This window comes from Eucalyptus grandis, chromosome 2, assembly GCF_016545825.1.
Source record: "Eucalyptus grandis isolate ANBG69807.140 chromosome 2, ASM1654582v1, whole genome shotgun sequence".
Classification (NCBI taxonomy): Eukaryota; Viridiplantae; Streptophyta; class Magnoliopsida; order Myrtales; family Myrtaceae; genus Eucalyptus; species Eucalyptus grandis.
The window spans coordinates 16,631,223-16,654,388 of record NC_052613.1 but is presented as its reverse complement, the minus strand read 5'-3'; the positions used below and the strand labels follow the sequence as shown (position 1 = coordinate 16,654,388).

The 23,166-nt window shown below is 40.2% G+C and overlaps 1 protein-coding gene across 3 annotated transcripts; it reads right to left on the bottom strand.

Annotated features, from left to right (window-relative positions):
- Positions 1 to 869: 869 nt before the first annotated feature.
- On the bottom strand, positions 870 to 3,047 carry LOC104424863 (adenylate isopentenyltransferase 5, chloroplastic). 3 transcript variants are annotated; one of them, XM_039306012.1, is made up of 2 exons: positions 2,658 to 3,047; positions 870 to 2,429 (listed from the first exon to the last, which is right to left on the bottom strand). In XM_039306012.1, exon 2 carries the CDS (start codon positions 2,420 to 2,422, stop codon positions 1,433 to 1,435), a length of 990 nt encoding a protein of 329 aa, XP_039161946.1. In that variant the 5' UTR covers positions 2,423 to 2,429; positions 2,658 to 3,047; the 3' UTR covers positions 870 to 1,432. The 3 variants fall into 3 exon arrangements, with proteins under 3 accessions (XP_039161946.1, XP_018723553.1, XP_010035684.1); XM_018868008.2 differs by having other exon boundaries at positions 870 to 2,333; positions 2,658 to 3,046; XM_010037382.3 differs by having other exon boundaries at positions 990 to 2,437; positions 2,658 to 3,046.
- Between the last annotated feature and the right edge of the window lie 20,119 nt (positions 3,048 to 23,166).

Below are 23,166 nucleotides of genomic sequence, written 5' to 3'. Positions count from 1 at the left end.
GTAACCCAAATATTCTCCTGAGAGTAAGAGATTAAAGAAACGAGGGGGATTTGAAAGAGTTGTCCGGCTTTTCAGCTTTAAATGATCTGTCCAGCTTTTCAAATCTCACGGTCTATTTATCGAACACCATGGTACTAACTGCAATTTTAATAAGTGAACATATACTGCACAGAAATGAGAACTAACCTGTTGGAAGGGTTCCAATGCATATTAAAACTCTCTGTGGAAAGACCTTATTAACATTTTAACAATTGCACCTCTTGTTGTTGCTTCACATAGATGAGTTACTTCATCTTGGCAAGTATCTTGCAGAGAAACATATATCTCCAATCCTGTGACATTCTTTAATCTCCAAACCAGAAGTTTCACACAGATACCCATTTGAAAAGTTGTGAGAACTAATATAATTAAAACCCCATGTAAAGCAAGAGATTATTAGTTTCCTTTTGTAAAGTTGATTCTGACTACTCAATTAACCTTTCATGCCCTGAATGAAGCTTCCGAACTAAAGAAGGGTTTTCCCTTTTCTTCGGTATGGGTCCTCCACACTTTTTCTAATATGGGGTGTGTGAGTGGGGCATAAAGAACCTAGGCCCCTCCCCATTTACAACAGTTTGTTCCATTCACATGGTTCCATCACCCTGTGATTGCATCCACGTGTGTGCTCGATTCAATTACTTTGGGCGAGGGTCAAAAAGTTCAATCCCTACCGTTTAAGTGTTCATCGACTGTCAACCATCAGAAAACATTCTCATTTTCATCGCATTTGCATCTATTCCCAGGATTGGGACCTAGAAGAACTTGGGGAGTTTTCATCACTGCTTGATCACGAGAGAGTGGTGAATGAATACGAAGACACTTCAAAAAGATATTCCAAATTCCAATCATGTGGATACCACGTAGCTATAGTGCGAACCAGAAAAATTATTACAGCTCATGTAAAAGAGATGTCACAAGCACATCAAGAAGGGGCAAAACGAAAGGAAAAGTTGGGGGAAAAAGCTCGTAGCGGGTTCTATGAATTTTAGGGCGATTTTGAGACCGTCCAGTATTCCATGGACCCCCAAAGAGAGAGGCCTCTGCGCCATGGCTCGACGCAGCTTCGAGCACACGAAAGTATGGAAAAAGTCCGAAGAAAGAAAAGAAAATATACAGCACGGATTACAAAAATGCTCCCCAATCAGTAGGGCCGCCAAATCAAAGTACTTGACGGCCCGTTTCACATTCCCAACTTGTTACGTTATTTATTCCCTCCTTTCTCTGTTTTTTTTTATTTTTTTTATTTTTACTCCTGTAATCGACACAGCAAGGTAAGTTATGGAAATATAGAGTAAATAAATTGTCTGACTCGAACATTGCCGCGTGGCGCCGTCAAATCGATGCTTTCTAATCGAGTGTCTCTGTCGATATGGTTTTGGGGTGCGCCGAACCTCTAATGGGTTGCAGCTGCAACTGCTGCCATTGGGACTGGCGGGGCGATGGCTGTTGTGGCTGTCATATTCGGTGATATGATGGTGGTGCTAGGCGCCTCGTCCAGGAACCTGTCCACGATCATGGAACTGGGTCTCAGCACTAACCTTTCCCATGCTTCGTCAGCGGCCTCTTTCGACCCTCGTCTCTCAAAAACCTCTGTGGCATCAATTCTATGCATGTTCCAGCTCCACATATTGTAGAGCCTGCAAATCTTCTTTCGTTGGTCACGAGCCAACGAACGAGTGTTGTCCTTGATCTTGGTAATGCTTGCCTCAAGAAACCTCGCCTTGGTTTTGTCATCGGCATCGGTTGCCTCGACTCTAAAGTAATCATCCATTTCGCCAACTCCAATTGCTCTTCTGATCCCTTTGGTATTGTCTGCTTTGGGGTTGTACATACTTCTAACCTCGTCCACCAATCCTGCTTCTACCATTCGATCCACCCGCTCTGACACGAAGGGGCATAGCTCAGACAAAGAAACATCGACCCAGAGGAAGCAACAGTCGTGCCTTGATCTAAATTCAGGATCACCATCCACAAGAGCTTCAATAAAGGAATTGGATCCGCCAGCGATTATTGGGACCCTGTCTTGCCTAGAGATGGATGGCAGGGCTAGTGATGTGTGGTCCCGGAAGTCCGTGGCCGTGAAGTCTGAATCAGGGTCCACAAATCCTAATAAATGGTGAGGAATTTCTCTGCACTCCTCTTTGGTGACCTTGTTGGTGACAATGTTAAGGCCCTTATAGACTTGCATTTTGTCGGAATTTATGACCTCACCTGGAAAATGGGTGGCTAGGTCGATGGCTAGCCGAGACTTGCCAGTGCCAGTGGCCCCCATCACGAATACAACCTTATCTTTCCTGCGATAGAACGGATTCATGTCGATTGGGCCTGGAAAAGTTAGCAATGGCTGTACTTGCTTGCAAACAGCTGACATAGCTACTTTCATGTTATGCCTAAAAAGCTGAAAAGAATGAGAGACAGACCATAAGTTGGACCTTATATAGATTAACATTCACGCAACAATAAGTTACAAGTTAATAGTTTCAGAGTATGCTGGGCGCAATATACATGATATAACGATGGAGAAATATCTTTTTGCCATTCCCGGTTAATACGGTATAAATGACAAAAGGACAAAAGCATCAAGAGACACTGATTTTGTTGGACCACCATAAACATACCTTTATCATCAAAAACGCGGCGAAACTGTAGAGTGACCGTACGTCCTCGTCGATATGCACAGAGAGAGAGAGAGAGAGAAGAGAAGAGAGAAGAAAATGGAAGGGTGAGAAGTGAAGATTAGGTGGTGGGAAGCGGGTTTTTGTAGGTATATGCCAAGCTAGGATTGTCTGCTTCTGTAAGAAGTACCACAAAAGCAAATACTAGTATTTATCTTCTATGTCTGAACTTGGAAAAGGTATTCTGACAGGGAGAGCACTTCATAGAGAGAATTTATTGGACATGATGAGAGAGAGAGAGAGAGAGAGAGAGAGAGAGAGAGAGAGAGAGAGAGAGAGATTAGATGCACATCCCTCTCAAAGCTCAATCTGCACAATATGAGAGAAGCCAACCCTATTTATACATGTAGGCGAAGATTCTAGTCAGCTTTAAAAAGTTAGGAAGGTAACATTGACACTTCGCACCTCAAAAAGCACTTCAAAAGTTAAAACAGCTTAGATTCTATTTAGTAACATTTTTATTTCTCCCAATTTCTATTATTTTGTTCCCCAAACAAAAAAAGAATAGAAATCCATTTGATAACATCAACTAATTTTTCTATTCCCCGGAATATATAAAAAAAAATAGGGAAATATGTTTGGAACATAAATAAGAAGTAGAAATAGATCTTTGTTCCTAGGAATAACTTCTAAAAATAAGTCATTTTTTTTTCTTTTTCTTTCTTTTCTTCTTCTTCTTCACTACCTGCCGTTCGCCATCCCTTGCTGTCGGTCGCTAGCCATTGCCCGCCGCCCGCCGCTCGCCACCCACCGCCCACCGTCAGATGCTGCCATTGCCAATCACTGGTTGTCACCGCCACCGGTCGCTGGTTGTCAGACGCCCTGCCACTATCAACCGTTGGCCGTCACCACCGCTTGCTAAAGCAGGAGCAAGAAGAAGAAGAGAGGGAAAAAGAAGAATCTAATAAAATTATTACAAAATTAAAAAAAAAATTCTACATTACAAAAAAATTTGTGGGTTGTATCAAACACATTTGTGTTCTTTTTCTATTTCGAGAATATAAATTTTGTATAGTTACCAAACACATTCTTTTACTCGAAAATTGTTCTGGGAATAGAAAAAAAAAAGAAGAAGACTATTTTTGAAAAGAAATTATTTTTCGAACAAAAATGTTATTAAATAGATCCTTAAGTTCGATTCCAGTTCAACATAACTTCTCATAGTCAAGTCATGAAACGTAAGTTTTCACAAGACTTTCAATCTTGCCATGAATATGTTTTGATTGGATTAGAGAGGTTAATCCAATAAGTGAAAACTGATCTGAACATAATTAAATAGGGAAAGTTTTGACAGCTAATGATTATATGGCTTTCTTCTTGAGCGCAATTAAGAGGGCAAATTGCAGACCCTTTAGTCTGAGAAATAAAATAGCTTAATATGGGACAAAAACGAGAATTACCGTTTTCCTGTGGATGTTGTTGCTTGGTATATAGATCATGTGAACCCGTATCTTTTGAAACACTCAAAATGTAAGTCTCGCTATGGAGCCCACATAATCAACAGTCCTGGAATTGGTCTATTAGCCATTTTTTCGTTTCCTCAAGTGGCCCAAAATTTTTGCTTCCACTTTTCTCCTTTAGCCTTGGATGCACGAGGGTGGGCGTGACATCGCTTCAGTTCAAGGGGCTAGATGCTATACAGAGGATGGCTTCCCCTATAGACCTGAGGGACCATTGAAATGGACTAATTTTGAAATCATTCTTGTGCTTAATCCTAACCATTGGCATATATACTTAACAATTTACATAAACATTAGTGTATGGTAGGATCATCAACAGAGTTCTTATATGTAATGCAACTATACATGACGGTTGTTCATTGGCATAGAAGATTTCACTGACCATGGAACAGGGAATTGTAGAAAATTGTGGTAGGATCCACATAAGCGTTGCGTGACATGGACATCATGTTACTAGAATCATTTGAAACATTTTCTTGAGTGATAATTAGTCAACTCATTGTAGGACTATGTAGCGTCCCTTTATGAGAGGGTATCTTAAGCCCAGTTTTTAATTAGTTTATTAACACTAATGCTTAAATTATGTGGCCTAATGTCCTTGTCTACATAAATAAGAGAAGACGCAGAACCCACATAACAAACATAATGGGTGGGCAAGTTGTTTTCAATAAAGCAGCGGGCAAAAGGAATTTCCTTTAGTGGTTCTTGATACTGCCCCCTTAATTATTAATATCATCTGAAAAGACAAGCTAAACAGTGCCTTATTCACCATATTTCATGTGGATTAACGGCATTGTCGTAGAACAGCTTAAGGTTCGTTTATCTAATTTCGCACACATAGGTAGGGTTTTATTTAATTATTTGATTAAAGCAGTGTCATCATCAGGCATAGAAACCAAGTGCAAACTATTCTTAAGTTAAAGTATAAGAATAAAGGTTGTTAATTAAGTGGCGGTGGGTTCACAAGGACATGGGAATCTCAAGATGATTGATAAAGGTGCAATTTTGATTGACTATGAACTGCAGAATCTCTCTTTGCAGACTTTAACCCGGATGGATTGTTACTTCAGGCAGAGGATTTTTCCTCTTTTTGCCCCCCCACTCCATTTGTGGACTTAATGCTCTCGCCGCTTAGTGCATGAAATTGTTCTCATTCCTTATGATTGTGATAAGACAGTTTGAAAGAAATGAGCACCAACAGTTAGGCCCTCAAAAGTACCGTACGACCAGTTGCCGATGTGAAACAAGGCGGTAGGATAAGGAAGCGTTGCCTTTTTGCTCTTTGAAGTTTTCACCATTTTCATTTGGATTTCATTTGGTTTCCCTTTCTTAATTATTCTTTGGGATGAGGACAACATAAACACGGCCCCTCGTTCAATCCTTTTGAAATCATTAGGTCATTTTCCTTATTCAAAAATCTCCTCCATTGTTCTACTTCATTGATAATGTTTTTTGGTTTTTTTAAAAAGATTTCCGTGTCAACAAGAAAATCAAAATGCCTAGACTTTTTATGATAATTTCCGTATGGAGATCATTTGAGTATTATAATTTTTTTCAATTAAATGTCATAATTTCCAAAAAAAAAAATGTACTTAAATATCATAACTTTCAATGTTCACGTAAGTGTTAGAAATTCGACATGGCATGACACTTATGAAGAACTTTAAAAAAAAATTATGATACTTGAGTGATCCATTGAAAATTTATATGTTATTTGAGTGATTTGAAAAAAAATTATACAATTTAAGCGAGTTCCATTCATAAATTATGTCACTCATGTGATTGGAAAAAAAGATATATAGTGAGTGTTGTATTATGACACTTGTTATGCTTTTTTTCATTATCACTTTTGTGATTTGCATCAGTTTTTACCATATTCTCGTTATCCGCGTCGATGTTGAACTTTGTGAACTTTGTTTACTTTGTCAATGTTTTATCATACAGTTGTTATGACCCTGGGACAGTTCTAGATGCGTTAGTGACCTTTCTCTTCTCATTCGGAGCTCCGATTACCATCGTCCTATGCATGAAAAGACATTAGAAGGGCAGCAATATGGTGAGGTGGACTTCATATCTTCTTATCGGTAGTAATGTACTGTTGTTTTGCTTTACTTAATTGATAGATATTGGTGTAATTTTCTTTAGTCTGTGATGGGATTTCAATCATGGCTCTCGTTTTCCCTCGTTAAATCGAAGCATTATCTTTATTGGATAAGGGGCAAGAGCAATGACAGATCGGAATTTTCGGGTTAGAAAGACTTACTTGAGGAGACAACACTATATCTGTTTTGTCTGTTCATTGAATGAAGTAATACTCGCGCAATAGTTTCATTTTTAGTTTCCGATACACATGAAATTTGAACATAGCTAACAGCGATGGATTTGACTAACTAGTAAGTACGCGCCATGCGTCAACCTTGAACCCGACCGATGGACATTTATACCCAACGACTTTTATGAAGAAACATGTCACTTGGTTAGGCATTTCAATTAGTCTATTTACCGCAGGTGATCTCCCAAAATTGGCAAAATTCAATTATTGATGAAGATAGAGCTGTAGTTATAAATCTTTGATGTTTTGATGTGTGATGATGATGATTGTCCTTAAGGTATTATTTATCCCCAGTATTGTCAATGCTCAGTTTAGAGCAAATAGAAATCAAGAATATACTCCAAAGCCATCAAAAAGAGAGAGAGAGAGAGTTAAGCAATTGCCTAATTTCTATGTTGAAATTTTACCTTACATGTGTTATCAAAATTGTGTGTATGAAAAGAGAAGAAGAGAGTTACAAAGAAGTTGTTGTTTTTGAAAAGTTATTGTGAATAATATATGATTTTGTGTTATTTTTAGACAATCAATTAACACATCTCTTAAAAATAATTACCTTATACCATCACCACTTATCCTATCAACGATCACTTCTTTTCACAACCAAGAGCCCCCTCTTTTTTCATGACAAAGTCACATATACTCATGATAATAAACTATTTCAACAATCTCCCACTTTGTTTGTTATTTGTATTAATATATATAAGTTCACATATGCAAGAAGGTATTTGTTAATATTTGAACCTTCAATTAATGTAAATAATTCTATTAACAAAACTAGTGGTAGATATAGACCATGATTTCATTTGTTAATTGAATTACACATGTATGAATTTACATACATTCAGTTAGAAATTTCCTATGCCTTAACACTTATGGCCTTTTGCTCCCTCCTAAACTCATGAACGCTCACAAAAGTTCATTTGACTTTTGTTCGAAGCGACACCAATTCTTATATTAAAATAGGTGGAATTCATAACTTATTACCTTAACATTGAATTATTAAAACCTAGAACTTCATTAGGAGTGTTTTGTTACACTCATTCTTATTGGTCCTGGTCCGATTCTTAGAAAAACTGGGTCGGTCTATGGTCCTTATGGACTAGCACTGTGCGAGTCGGTCATCGGTCCTGAGAGTTCCGGATCGGTCCAATCCAAACCAACCCTAAATATATGTATGCCTCGATCCTCCAAGCGTGTGCCTATTCCTCGATGGTCGATTAAATAGTGACGTCTCAGGACGCGTCGCCGACCCATTCATTTTTATGCGCATGCAGAAGCGAATAATAATCCCTAGACAACAATCATATGGGATAGGAAAGAATGGCCACAAATTTTCGAAAACCACAATACACTTATATGCACATCAGACTAAGTCATATACAGTACTAGTCTACAAAAGATGGAAAAGCTACAGGTCCTCTAAACATTCGAGTCTTCAACTGAATACTCCAGGAACTCTGGATCCAACAGACTTGGGTCCACCACCGAACCACTTGGAGGGTCAACCGTACCCTCGCCAAAAGCTATCTTTGGCACCGACCTAGGAATCTTAGACTCCAGAAAGGGGCCTTCTCTGGGTCTATTTCGCCCGTGACGATACCACGATCTGAATTTATGGGATACCTTCTAGGGTAGACCTGCATCAACCCAAATAGTGAATCTTACAAATTCATAGACCCAGACTCTTGGGCTCCTAGGGAGGAGAATCTGAGATTGATATTCGATGACTTTCTTCGGCTGTTCAAAACGCTCGAGAGGTACTACCATCTAAGGACCTATAAATGTTATCCTACAATAGGGTGAGACGACATCTCAACAAGTTCGCCCTTTAAACTCTAACTAGGAAAGAAATACACCCCAAGGGTTGCCTAAGCACAAGCACAAATCAGATGACTTACCTTTGCCTCAGTTTCTTCCGGCAAGTCAGTACAATTTATAAAATCATCCAATCACTTCAATTTAGATTAAACATCGATTAATCAACTCATTCAACTTCATACCTATTTAGATAAATAATACGATCTATCTACTTGCTAATTACACTATTCTAACCACCTAACATGCAATATCGAATGATTAAATTGCTAATCCGTTCTAAGTAACCACCTAATCCAAGCTTAACTAAACTAATGAATCCTTAAACATAATTAACTCCCTAAGCGGTTTTGAATTCCGATGAGTTCATGGCGATGGAGGCAAAGATGAGTGACAAACTCCAAAACAGCGACACCTTTCAAGGTCTGAAAGGGGTCCACAGCGGGCTAAATAGTACACAGTTGGCCAAGGGGGTTCGGTTTTGTGGCTGGGCCGAAGAGGTTGCTCAAGCGGCTAAAGGCGGCAAGGATGGACGGTGATGGTGTAGCGGGGCTAGGCGGGCAGCGGCGGACCTTCACGACGGTGGAGGCAAGCTAGATGGGGGCCTGAGAATTGATAGCGACCGGGGACAACTCGGGGGACTAACTAGGCTTGTTGGACGAGCAGCTGGATGCAGCAGGGGTGGAGCGATGTGTGCGGGCGAGCAGGTGCAAGCGATGGCGTGCGGCGATGCCGGACGGCTCGAACAAGTGTCGACAGGCAAGGGGAGGCTGCTAGTTTGGTTCTCTCGAATTTCAAAGCTTCAAGGGGACTAAAATGGAGAAAGTAAGGGCAAAGAGGAAGAAGATGGGCTGCTGGCTTTGGAGGAGACCACCTTGGTCTTACTTTTATCCTCTTATCCCCTTGACCATGCCCCACCATGGCCGGCTAGCTCCCTTAGCCATTTGCAGCTGCCAAGGCTTCCTTAGCAAGCTTCCTAAAGGTCCAAAGGTTGAGGACCAAGGGGGGCTACGAATTTTGGGACATCCCTCTCCAATTTGAACCAAATCTCCTTCAATTCCTTCTTGATTTGATCCAATTTGATTCCCATAAATTCCACCATCGAGTCCTCGATAAAATTAACATTTTTCCTTGCCAATACAACCAACTTACATAAAAAAAAAAATGATAAAAAACGTCCCCTGAATTTTCCAGTCGAAAACGGCCTTATATTGACTTTTCGCTAAAAATCTCGGTTTGTAGAAAAATTTTCAGAGGATAGATCAACGTTCCTAAAATGACCTGTGACATAACGGAACTTTCAACTTCTGAAATCATATTCAAATTCACAATTAATTTCAATCTGATGCGATTTTCACGTGACCTAACCTATTGGGTAGCTTTTAGAAATTTTTGGTGCAATTGACCCGTGGTTGATTTTCTTCGAGCCACAATGTACCTCTTCGACACATTGGCGACTTTCGATAGTCGTGAAAATCTCAATATTTCAATTACAGACACAGAGTACCAAAACGACAGAAAAATCGATCTAGTGTCGATTGACGAAAATTTTGCAATTTGGTGGAATCACCTACGTTTAGCCACAAATCTCAATTGAACTGACTTATCTCTGATCTCTAACTGATTTTTAACTGTGCCATAATGATTTCTGCAGATGAGCACGGTCAAGCAGTCAATTTTTGGTTGAATTCTCAAGTTTATTGCATTAAAATCTCTTAATGACTTTCCCAGATAATCTAGTCATCTCATGAGTGATTAGCTTAAATAATAGCACTATAGGCACGTCGATGAAAGACCCGATTCATTCAATTGAAAACATGACTGAATTTTTAGGATGTCACAATATATATATCTAATATATCATTTATAATTTTTTATATAAAGAAAACCTTAAAATAAACGGCGTCAACAACATTAAATAGCTCTTTAGTAAGGAGTTCAAGTAATTTTACATTATTCTTTAATAACTTAGATTTTTAATGTCTTTTATGGTATTAATAGTCATAATTTACGAATGAGGAAAATGTTTTTGTGAAGAGTCTTCATGGCGTCCAAAAAGGTATAAACAACTCCTTATGGCATCCTTCTTTAGTATTCGTTCTCTTTTGATTTATTTGTCCTCTTAGTATTCAATTTGCCAAAATCGAAAGAAATAACTTCTCCACTCGCCACTTGACACTCGCCTCGCTCACTGTGGGTCACTCGTGTTGCTCACCGCTCGATGCCCACTTGGCTTGTTGCTCCCCACTCAACATTCGATTCTCATTCTATTCAGCGCTCACCCTACTTGACCCTCACCGCTTACATTTCTTAGCTAACCTCGCTCATCATCGAACCCATTAGGTCAGTATGGTCTTCGGTTGCCCTTTTCAAAGAGTATAAAAAACGAAATAAAAATTTATTGGTTAGTCTTGGGTTAATCTTGAAACTGTACCGAAACCATGGGTTAACCTTGAAATCGGACCGAACCCATTAGGTCAATCCAGTCCTCAATTGCTTTTTTAAGAAGTATAAAAAATGAAATAAAAATAAACACCTGTGGAACTTGAAAAACGAGATGCTCTCAAACCAGGCGATTTTCTTCCTGTTCATGTGAGCTGCATCACGCGTGCTTCCCGACGACCCGACCGTTAGTTGGAGCTGAAATTTGGCGGGTAGGAGCGCCTTCACCTCCTCTTCAAAACCCCTCAAGTATTTGTGCCTGGTACATTCCTTTTAATGGGTCAATCGGCTGGTTTCATTTAGGGTTTCATCCCCCGTTTTTGCTATTGGTTCGTGTTATGTTATTTTGATGGTTAAGATGGGGTTGGCCCGAAATGCTGGGGTCGGACTGAGCTCTCCAAGCTCTTCCATTCCTGCTAGTGACCACTCGACTCAAGCTGGCCCTTCGGTGTTGGAGGGGGAACGTGTTGTTGAGTTGAACGCTGATGCAAGGGACGCCCCTCTACTAAATTGGCTTCCTACGGATCCTCTGGGTCCGCGAGGAAGAAGGAGAGATAGGTCCGCATCTCAAAGGCCTCAAAGGAATAAATCTGCGAAACCAGCCCCGTGCACGTGGGTTGCTGTGGCGAAAGTCATTGAAAAGGGGTATGATCTTGAGTATTTTCCTCCATCCATGGTTAATGGCAAGCCTGTTGTGGAGATGACGGATAATGAGGTTGAGGCGACTGATCCAAAGCTTCTTGAATGCCTGGTTGGCTACTTTATGGGTAAACGGTTGCCTTTTAAGGTTACGGGGTTAGCTTTGAAGAAAGTATGGGGACCAGACCTTGCGGAAGTGATGTCCAATGGTAATGGGTTCTTCTTCCTTCACTTTCCTAATGGAGATGTCCGTAGGAGAATTCTGGAAGGGGGGCACATTACTATTGCCAGAATCCCGTTCGTGCTCCAACAATGGAAGCCGTCCCTTGAGTTGAAAAAAGACGTACATCTTACCGTGCCGGTGTGGGTTAGGTTATCCAACCTGCCACTTGTGTTCTGGTCCGCTCAAGCCATCAGTAAAATTGCAAGTGTCTTGGGGAAGCCTTTATTCATTGATTAGAGAACAAGCCAGTTGAAGATGGTTTCGTTTGCTCGTGTATGTATTGAATTCAATGCGAACCATCCGTCCTATGAGTCTATTGAGATCACCCACAAAGGTGAATCATGTATGGTCGGTGTAGAGTTTGAGTGGAAGCCTGAAGTTTGCCTAGGGTGTGGTATACTCGGCCATAGGTGTCGACCCTCTTTAGGCCGTCCGATGGTGGAAGTTGCTCAACAACAGAAGGTTGCTTCTCCTCAAGCACCTCAAATCTCAAATAACCTCCCTTCTAGTCCAAGTGCAGTCCCTAAGGCATCAGCTGGCCAGCAGCGACAAGGAGTCTCTTTTGCTAATAATCCTTTGTATGATAATAGAAATGCTAGAATGACTTCTGGGGCTTTGCCTACGTGGATGCTTGAGGCACCTCTAGTTGAGAATATTGTACCACCTTCGGGTGGTGATAGTGGTCAAGGCTTGGGGGGTGCTCAGGCAAAGACCAAGATTGTAATCCCTGCTGCTGAGTTGCCCCAACAGGAAGATCCTGGTTGGAAGCAGGTGAAGGGCAAGATGGCCAAGTCCCACTCGGGCAAGGATGTTGCCTCATTCCGATTTACTCCTCCTTCGGATGGAGGGCCATCCCTAAAGCTAAAGGATCAAGCCACTGAGATTATTGCTCCCCGTAAGCCTCTTGTGAATCCGAAAAGAGCTATTAAGATTACTGAAGTTTCTACCTCTCAGGGAGATGCTATTGTTGGCCCTCCAGCCTTACCTCGTGGGGGTTTCGATGATGAGATAGTTGGGCTAAGTGAGTATGATGGGTCTGATGCTGATGATCTTTCTGCTGGTGAGCCGGTTCGAACTACCCCGTCTATTCTCCATCCAGCGAAGTCCTTGCAGGACAAGCTGCTGAAGCTGAAGCCCGATCCTCCCCCTTCGGAAGATGTTACCTTGGCTCCTAGCCGACGTAAGAAGAAGAGGTAACTTTTTTCTTTACTTGTAAATATGTATATAGGTACTTGGAATGTCCGTGGTATCCTTAACCCGGTTAGATGGGGGGAAGTAAGGAGATTTGTTTCCACAAATAACTCGTGTGTTGTTGGACTGTTAGAGACAAAGGTGCCCCCTCATCTTTTTGAATCCATCTCGGCTCTTCCGTTAAGGGGATGGTGTTGGGTGGCTAATTATGACTACTCTACTCGTGGTAGAATTTGGGTGGGTTGGGACCCTGAGATTGTCGATTTTGAGAACTTTGCTAGTAATGAGCAGGCCATGCATGGTTGCCTCAAGTTTCTCTCCTCTAGTATCGAGTGTTGTATATCTTTTGTTTATGGGGAACATACATTTATAAAGCGTCGGCCTCTTTGGGAGGATCTCCTCCATTGGAATCACCTACTGCAGGACGTTCCATGGTTGGTCTCCAGAGATTTTAATGCTATAAAAGATCTGTCTGATCGTATTGGGTGTTCTAACACATGGATTCCATATTTTGATGAATTTAATCTTTGTCTTAATCAAACTGACTTGGAGGATCTTAGATATGTGGGACTCTGTTATTCTTGGTCCACCCCGTCTACTACTGAGAGGAAGATGAGGAAAATCGACCGTGTACTGGTTAATTCTAAGTGGATGTCCGACTTCTCCTTTGCTGAGGCATCTTTCCTCAATTCGGGCATTTCTGATCACTCGCCCATGGTGACTAGAGTTCTTATGCCAGTTAGCCGGAAGAGGCCATTCAAATTTTTCTTATACTGATCCAATCACTCGAATTTCAATTCCCTTGTCTCTCGAGCCTGGGATTGTTTCGTGCAGGGGGTACCAATGTTCAAGCTCGTCTTCAAACTAAAGACCTTGAAGGGTTACCTTAAACATCTGAATAGTGAGGCATTTTCTAATATCTCCAACAGAACTGAGGAAGCTAGGATTGCTCTCTGTCGCACCCAGCTAGATCTTGAATTGGAACTGAGTAATGTTGCCCTTTCGGATCTTGAAAAGGCTCAACGACGTTGCTTTGTAGATTTGAGGAAAAATGAAGAATCGTTTTATAGATAGAAGTTGAGAGTGCGGTGGTTGAAGGAAGGGGATCAAAATACAAAGTTCTTCCACCATTCGGTTTCTAAAAGGCAAGTCAGAAATAGAATACTATCGGTACGTGAATCATCAGGTTCTTTGATTACTAATCCTGATCAGGTTCCTCAAGTTTTTGTATCTTTCTACTTGGACTTGTTTAATTCGAGTGCCATGCTCTCTAAACCGGCACTTCAGGATCTTATGGATGTCATTCGTCATCCTCTTTCGAGTGACCAGGCGAATGCCCTTGCTTATCCTGTCTCAAATGATGAAATTCACAACACCCTCTTCTCCCTTGCCCATGGCAAGGCGCCTAGTCCCGATGGTTTTTCGGTGGAATTCTTTAAGAATAATTGGCAGATTGTTGGACCGTCGGTCTTGGAAGCTGTTCATGACTTCTTTGTATCTGGTCGGCTGCTAAAGGAGGTAAACAACACAATACTTGCATTAGTGCCTAAAATACCGAATGCTACTGCTATTGCTGATTTTAGACCTATCTCGTGTTGCAATACCTTATAGAAAGTTATTACTAAGATATTGGCCAATCGCCTTGCTTCGGTCCTGGATACTTTGATTAGCCCATCTCAAAATGCATTTGTGAAGGGTAGGCGCATTAGAGATAACATTTCGCTCGCCCAGGAGCTTTTTGCCAGTTTTCACTGGGACCCTTTTATGCCAAAATGTGCTGTGAAAGTTGATTTTCAGAAGGCGTGTGACACAGTCGACTGGGACTTTCTGGAGCTCACCCTCGGTGCTTTTGGTTTTCCTCCTTGTATCATTTGTAGGATCATGATTTGTGTATGAACACCCAAGTTCTCTATTTCTATTAATGGTGAACTACATGGTTTCTTCCCTTCCGCTCGGGGGATTCGACAGGGGGACCCTATGTCCCCTTACTTATTTACGCTGGTAATGGAAATCTTCTCTGGCATTTTGAATGCCCGCACTTCGTGCAAGGAGTTTAAGTTTTACTGGAGATGCAAACCGGTTAAGCTATCGCATTTGTTTTTCGCCGATGATGTATTCTTGTTTAGCCAGGTGGATTGGCCTTTGGTGTCGATGCTCAAGAGATCACTGGATATCTTTTCCTCCTGGAGTGGCTTGTTTCCTAATAAGAGCAAGAGTGAAGTCTTTCTTTCCGGCGGTTCCCCTTCTCTCAGGAGGAACATCCTATAGGCCTTCGGTTTCCAAGAAGGACATTTGCCGGTTCGATACCTAGGTGTGCCGATTATCTCTTTTAGCTGGGTAAAGCGGACTGTATAATTTTGGTAGACCGTATTACTACAAGAATCCAATCATGGACACATCGTTTTCTTTCTTTTGCAGGGCGTCTTCAGTTAATAAGGTCAGTCCTACATTCCATTCAAGCCTACTGGGCTAGTGTATTCACTTTACCTGTTTCAATACTAGAAAGAATAGAGCAGATTTTAAGACAATTTCTATGGAAAGGCTCATCTCTTACTCAGGGTGGGGCAAAAGTCTCATGGGACGATGTGTGCCAACCTAAAGTAGAAGGTGGTCTTGGTATTCGTAAACTTCGTGATTACAACAGGGCGGCAATATTGAAATACATTTTGGTGTTGTTTACTGATAAAGAATCGCTCTGGTGTCGGTGGATTCATAGCAATTTCTTAAAAAGGGATAACTTTTAGGTTGCCCCTAAGCCTGCAGTTTGCTCATGGGGGTGGAAAAAGATCCTTCAACTGAGGAGGGAATTTCAGTCCCTTTTCAGGTGGAAAGTGGGGAATGGTGTTTCTATCTCCGTGTGGTTCGACTGGTGGAATCCTCTAGGCCCTTTGAACCTATTCTTGCCGGAGTCCACTGGTCTCTCCAGACATGCTTCTGTTGCAGAATTTTTGTCACCTGCGGGTTAAGTTGTGAGGATTTTATTGCAGGAGTGGCACCTTGCTTTACCGATTCTCTCTTCTAGCCCGGATCAGTTTTATTGGCATGGTAACTCTTCTGGTATCTTTGCGGTAGGCTCTGCATGGGAGATCATCCGTACTAAAAAGTGCCGGGTGGATTGGGCATCCTTTATATGGGATAGATCTCTCACTCCCAGATTTCAATTTCATCTTTGGCTTATAATGAAAAATCGTTTACCCACTCAGGCGGCTCTTCTTTCTTATGGAATAATTGATCATGGCCTTTGTGCTTTCTGCAATACGGTTCCGGATTTGGTTGACCACTTGTTTTTTGATTGCCATGTCTCTGCGACGATTGTTTTCTTTTGGGCCACTAGATTTAACCTCCCTTGGTGGAATAAGCCTTAGTTGGACAACCTCTTTTGGGCGAAGAAGTTCCTTTCGGGTAAGGATTTCTTCCATAGTGTTGCTCGGTTTTCGTTTGCTGCTATCTGCCATCTCATCTGGAAGAAAAGGAACAACATTATATTTCGGGGTGAAGCCTTGGTAATCTCGGCTATCAAAAACCACATCATCGGGGTGGTTAAAGACAAAGCTCTCTTGTTTCACAATGTGCCGGATAATGCAAGGAATAGAAGACTCCAAAGATCCTGGGGGTTTGACCCTTCCATCTTCGAGGATGCTTCCTCTTCTTAGTGTTGTCTGCCTTATCTGAGTGTCTGCATTTGTTTTGCTCCAACCATTCTCTCGTCCCGCTTGCTGATGCAGTCTTGGAGAGTTGCTGCTTTGGTGTTTTTTTTTTGTCCTCCTTGTTGTTGGCGGTTGTCTTTTCTTCCTTTGTTGTTTCTTTTGCACCGGTGCCCTCTCTCTTTGACCTTTATGCTCCTTGAGTGATTGTTTGGTCTCGGTCTTTTGTACAGTTTTGGTTCGAGCTAATCTATTCTTACCTTTGCCAAAAAAAAAAAATGAAATAAAAAATTATTGGTTGGTCCCGAGTTGACCTTGAAACCAGACCAAACACATTAGGTTAGTTCAGTCTTTGGTCCCAAGCTTAATAGGGTCAGTCATCAGTCGCTTAGAACCTGATGAGTCCTGGTACTGTGCGGGTTGATCCTAGGGTTCCAGCCCAACCCGGACCATTCTCACCCTTAGAACCTGATGAGTCCTACTGTTTTGTGTTGGAATCTCTCAATTTCTCTCGCAATCTACTCCCTTTGAAAATGAATTTCATTCAAAAGATCTTGACCATTTGCCTCAATTTCAAAACATCTTCTACCAACAATGTTTCTCGTTATGAGGTTAGAGTTATATGTGCTATTCTCACCAAATTTGAAGTGTTCTCCTTCCCCACATGATCTTTAGTCAAATGCATCAAATGGTAAAGAGAAAGATGGGCAAGCTGCTCTATGGTACTCTCATCAGTTGTATCTTCAAGAACTTGAAGATTGAATTCTCTGATTTCGCCCCATTAAGCATGGCAAATGTTGAGATCGGGAAGAAGACACTAGATAAGATGATGTTGAGGATGACTCTTGAAGGATGGGTCAACTAGAAAAAAAAAAAAAAAAAGATCATCCCTATTGGACATGTAGATGAGGAGAAAGCTGTTACAAAGATCTGAGAAAGACTTATTGAATTGACCAAATAAGAGAAGAATAAGCACATCAAGGCATTGGCGCCACCTAAGGCCCCTCGTCCACCAAGACCGAAAAGATCACTATCTCCTACTGTGGACTAATCTACCTTTCCAACCGCCTGCCTTGCCCAACTTCAGGCCAATGTTCAAAAAATCAAAACCACTCTCTCCTCTCTGACTCGATATATAGTGAAGATCAAGTGCACCTTCCTAAGCTTGGATTGCTATAACCCCGTTTGTCCTGACCTTGAGCCAACAGAGCCTGAACTTCCCATCTCCTTGTAGCAACACAAATGCCCTCGCACCTAAATATTTCCATATCTTTATGTGCTTATGTTTTTACCTATATTGATTGGTCTTATGTACTGGCCTTCCTTTTCTATCAATGAAATTGAATTTCCTTCATATTTCTGTGATTTATGACAAAAAGGGGGGAGAGTTGACTTGATGTGAATGTTTGCTCATAATATTTGCTCGCTCATGATATTTGCTTATAGTATATTTGTCCATGTTAACTTGGCATGCATATCTATCAAAGAGTCCGTCTTTCTTTATTAAATGGCCGAATTAGCCACATCCATAGCAGTAGAGTCGTAAACAAGAACATGAAAGGAATTTCTCGAGAGACCATGGAGGAGTTCTCTCATTAAAAAACTTCCGGTGAAGTAAATCGATTCAAATGCTATGGAGATACTCATTTCAAGTTGGTGGAAACCACAGGGAGAACTTGACCTAATTGATTTAGGATCAGGATTCCCGAAGGCACACCTCTCTTTCAAGAGGATTCGCGGCATGTCAAGCCCTGGTAAGGGACCTTAGACGATTGGACTAGATCGAAAGCCTGGAATGATTCTGGACTGCTTACTAGCCTCTGCTTAGCCCTATCCCCTTCTAGGGGTATTTTAGTGATAGGTTCTATCGTTCAAGCGTGTGACTAAATTCTTCAATGGTACGAAGTCAAATGCTAGAAAATTCATTTCTAATAAATAATGCTACGAAGAAGTTCGAGACGATAGTTCCAATTATTCCTCTGATTGGATCATTGTCCATCTATTTTCATTGTTAAACTATTTGACGACATGAAAAAACCAAAAGATGTGCCCTCCCTCTCTATCTATCCAAGGGATGGAAGGGCAGAGGCCTTTGGTGTCCCCTCCAGTCAAGAATTGGGGCCTCCCAATCACTAGTCAATATGATTTTCTTTCCGTGATTCACTTTTGGCACTAGTCCTACATTTTGTTTCTGTGGACCGAGGAGAAAGGGGGCTCAGCGGGAGGTAGGAATCCTATCGAATGCTACTACTGTCAGAAGCCAATCGAGTTGATAAGCATGAGCATGGATAGAAGCAAGCCCTTACTAGCTACTTTTGGGATGCCTCCCGAGCAGAGGAATGACAAATCCAATATTTTTGGAAAGAAGGGTTCAAGATGGGTACTATCGCATCGGGTGAATTCAATACTAGACGCCTGGCTATGTCATAATAGATCCGAACACTTGCCCCGAAGAGAGGCACATTATAGTACTTGTATGCTTCTAGCCGGAATTTTATTAAAAATGGGAGCATATGGGTTGGTTCGAATCAATATGGAATTATTACCTCATACTAATTGCAAATTTGCTAAGTCATTAGGAGCTACTCATCAAAATAGGGAGAGTATTCATCATCATTGCTTGAACCCCTTACATTTGATGATACACTCTAGCTAGAAGATCTCTTTGCTAACATCTTCCATTCTATAAGATCGTCTAGTTCATATCTCCAAAATCATTGCAAATATCTTGAGGAGATCTTATGTAATTTTTTTTTGTAAAATCATTCCAACAATACTTGTTATTTATTCACATCCATGGGATAATCTTGTTGTCATAAAAAAGAGGTAGATTATTAGAGAAACATTTCTAAGTGATTTTGATGATATCCAAACTATCCTTAGTATAATTTTACTATAATATATGCAAATGTTTGGAACAAAGGACTGCAAAATATCCATGGTGCAATCCATTGGAAAAAAGTTTGCAAAATACCCTGATGTAGTATTTCCAAAAACAATACTAGCGGACTGAAAAGATTAGCAATTGATGATGTTTATAGGAAGTTGTAAAGATCGGGTTGATGGTATTGTGACAACTATGTACATCTAATGATGTTCACTGAGTTAGCAAACTAGCCGTTGTGGCCTTGGATTTGTACATTATTAGAATTTAAATGAAAGATATAGCCAGGTAGCTAGGTTGTCTGACACGTCTGTCAAAGACCATAGTAAGAAGACAACAGCAATTGTTATTTCTAGGTAGCCTACTAAGGTTCAAGGAAAAGGGCTGTATGGGTAGTTCCATCCAAGGATAACAACTCAACAATAACTCTAGTGGTTATCTGCTTCTTCAATCCACCTTCAATGAATAGATTGAAGATGACTATAAAAAAGAACACCTCAGAAGTCATGTGTAAGAGTATGCAACTTCAAAAGATCAAGAAGCTTTTTCCATGCTATTTTTCTTAGCTATACGCTTTTTGTCAAATTGTTTATTTGAAATCAGTATTTGTGCTGTTTAATAATTGTGTTAAGGATTAAGTGTACAGGAGTAAGAATAGTAGCTGAGTCCTAATAGTGATATCTATCTTGAAAAGGATAAATGTTAGCCATTTGTAATTTTTCAAACAAATTATTAGTGGAATCCACCCATCTTGTGGCTGTTAGTATGAAGTGTGAACGTAAACTTATGGAAAAAACCGAACCATTATAATACTTTGTGTGCTGTTATTTTCATTTGTTACACTTATTTGCACATAGTTGCTTCACGATTTTTCAAAACATCACATTAACCTAATCTTTACTTAGTGATTAGCTAACTTTCGCGAAATATCATCAAATTTTCTAAAACAACATATTCACTCCTTTAGGTTGTATTGTTAGCCATCAACAAAGGCCAATATACTGCTTGCTAAAACAAGGGCTTGTTGTTGTTACAACAAAAGTATGGAGGCTTGTAGTTCACTAAGAGTGAGAAGAGGTGCACCTTTAGATTGAGGAAGAAGTTAAGCTAGCATCTGTGAGTCATTGCTGCACTTCAGTTATGGTTAATGCCGCTTGAGGATCAAAGATGATGTCCTCCTAAATGGCTCGCACTTGATTCTCATGTCATTTGCAAACCCGATTGAGGGGTCTGACTAATGAGAATATTCTTGATTGGTTTAGACTGATGAGATACATTTGGAGTGCCGCTAAATGGAGTGATTGATTCTCCAATACTAACACTGACTTCCCTAGATCCTTCAGCGACTTATGTTAAGTCAATCTGAAAAGGCCCCTTAAGAACACAAGAGAGAATGGTAGCTGTGCGAGATGATTTTCTCATTGGCTTAGCAATTCCCTTGAAAAACTTGGGAGGCATGATTAAGGGATTTTTGGAAAGAAAGGAGGATGGAAAGGATTTGCAGAAGAAGAATAAGGAATAGAACAAATAGAAATATAAAAGGAGAAAGCAATTGAAAGCAACAATCATGACAGTAGCTACACGACCATGAATATGTATATATAGGTGAACATGGGTGAGTGATAAATATCAGAGAGAGGGAGGGGGGTTAACAATACATTATTGATTACCTAATCAATCACAATAAAATAATTAATCATAATAGAAACAGTCAATCATCAAGAATCCGAATATCGTTATAACAGTAACTTCTTCTTTTTTAAGTTTGCGCACCTAGTGCATTACTAATGACATTTTTTCTTCTGGAATATAATGTTCATTTGTATTGTTGATGCTAAGGATTCAGTTAAATGGATTGCAAATGCCAAGCTTAATCCTTATGAATTCGAAGGCAACTTTTTCTAGAGATATTGTGAAGATGTACGCTAGTTGATGCTTCGAATCCATGAACCCCATACTAATATTGTCAATTCCCACATATTCTCGAATAAAATGATGATGGATTTCAATGTGCTTCACTCTTGAATGTATAATAGGATTCTTCATGAGGTTGATTGCACTTGTATTGTCACATTTGGTCTTCTTGATTGAGCATTTCTCAGCATAATCATTTAACTGTTGTTGTCACCTTAGAAGTTAAGCATAGCTGCTACCTAGTGCTACAAAGTCAACTTCAGTTGTAGATAGTGCTACTAAGTTTTGCTTTTTTGAGAACCAAGAGATGGGCAACTGGCAAGTTTCTATGGCGCTTTTTCTGTCTATTTTGCATCTTGCAAAATCAGCATATGAATGTCCAAGTAATTTAAGCTCCGAATTCTTGAATACCCAAGTCCTCATTTAGGACAAGATGTAACGTATTTGATAGTACGCTTAATAGCTTTGAGTGTGACTCCTTCGAATCATATTGAAAACGGGCACAAATACACTTATTGGATAGTTTATCTAGTTTGGAAGCTGTTAAATAAAATAATGAATCAATTGTACTTTTGTAGAGTTTAGGATCAATGGACTTACTTGATTAATCGTTGTCTAGTTTCGATGATGATGACATAAGAGTATCATGATGACATAAGAGTATCCATACTTCACGAGTTCCCTTGCGTATTTTTTTTTTTTTTTTGAAATATAAAGGTTCCGTCCTCTAATTGCTTGATTTACAGTCCAAGAAAAAGTTTTGTTCTTCCATCGGACTCATCTTAAATTCGCTCCTCACGATGCTTGCAAATGCTAGCACACATCTTCATTAGTAGAACAAACAGGTGATATCATCAACATAGATTTTTATCAATAGATATCATCTAATTTCTCTTGGTATGTACTATACCTTTTTTCGGATTCATTCTCTCAACCTTACTGCTTGTTTAAGACTGTATAGTATTCTTGAGTCAGTAGACATGATCACTGTTCTTTGGATCTTCAAACCCCAGGGACATTGGAAAAATACTTGTTCTTTGGTATATCCATTTAGAAATGCACTCTTGACATCCATTTGATATAATTTGAATCATGATAGCAAACAAAAGCAAGTGAATAGCTTCTAACCTTGCTACCGATGCATATATTTCATCATAGTCAATACCTTCTTCTTGTAAGTATCCTTTGGTGACGATTCTAGTTTTGTTCCTTATGATATTTGCCTTATCATTTATTTTATTTATGAATACTCATTTGGTGCCAATGACTAGGTGATTTTGTGGTCTAGGAACCAATTTTTAGACTTCATTGACTTTGAATTGACGAAGTTCGCCTTACATTACTTCAATCCCATTTTCATCTTGGATTGATTCTTCAATTCCTTTTGGTTAGACTTTAGAGATTAATGCTATTGAGTTCATGACTTATTAAAAGATCTGGTGCGTACACATTCTACAGTATCACTAATAATTTGTTGCTTTAGGTGATTTGTTTGGAATCTCAAATCCTTAAGCCTTTTCTCTCCAACTTTTACTTGGAAACCTAGATTCCTAGAGTGTCAAAACTTGGCACAAGAGAATACTTAAGTGTTAAAAATTAGACAAACAAAATTTAAGTGCCAATGATGAGAAAATTTTGTCAAATCTCATATATGGCATTTTTCCAGCGAGACAAGTGCAAAATGACGTCATTTTCCATGCTGACAGGGCTAAATATTATTTAAAACTAAACATTAAAAAGAAGAAGAAGAAGAAGAAGATGAAGATGAAGATGAAGATTGTAGAAGGAGGGCTCACAAGCTTTCGCCATCGGTTGGCTAGGGTTGTCGGCCCCCAGCCAAGGCCTAGCCACCTTGGCCGACCCTCTCCCCACCGTCGTCGATCCTTCCCAACGATGGAAGGGAGGTGG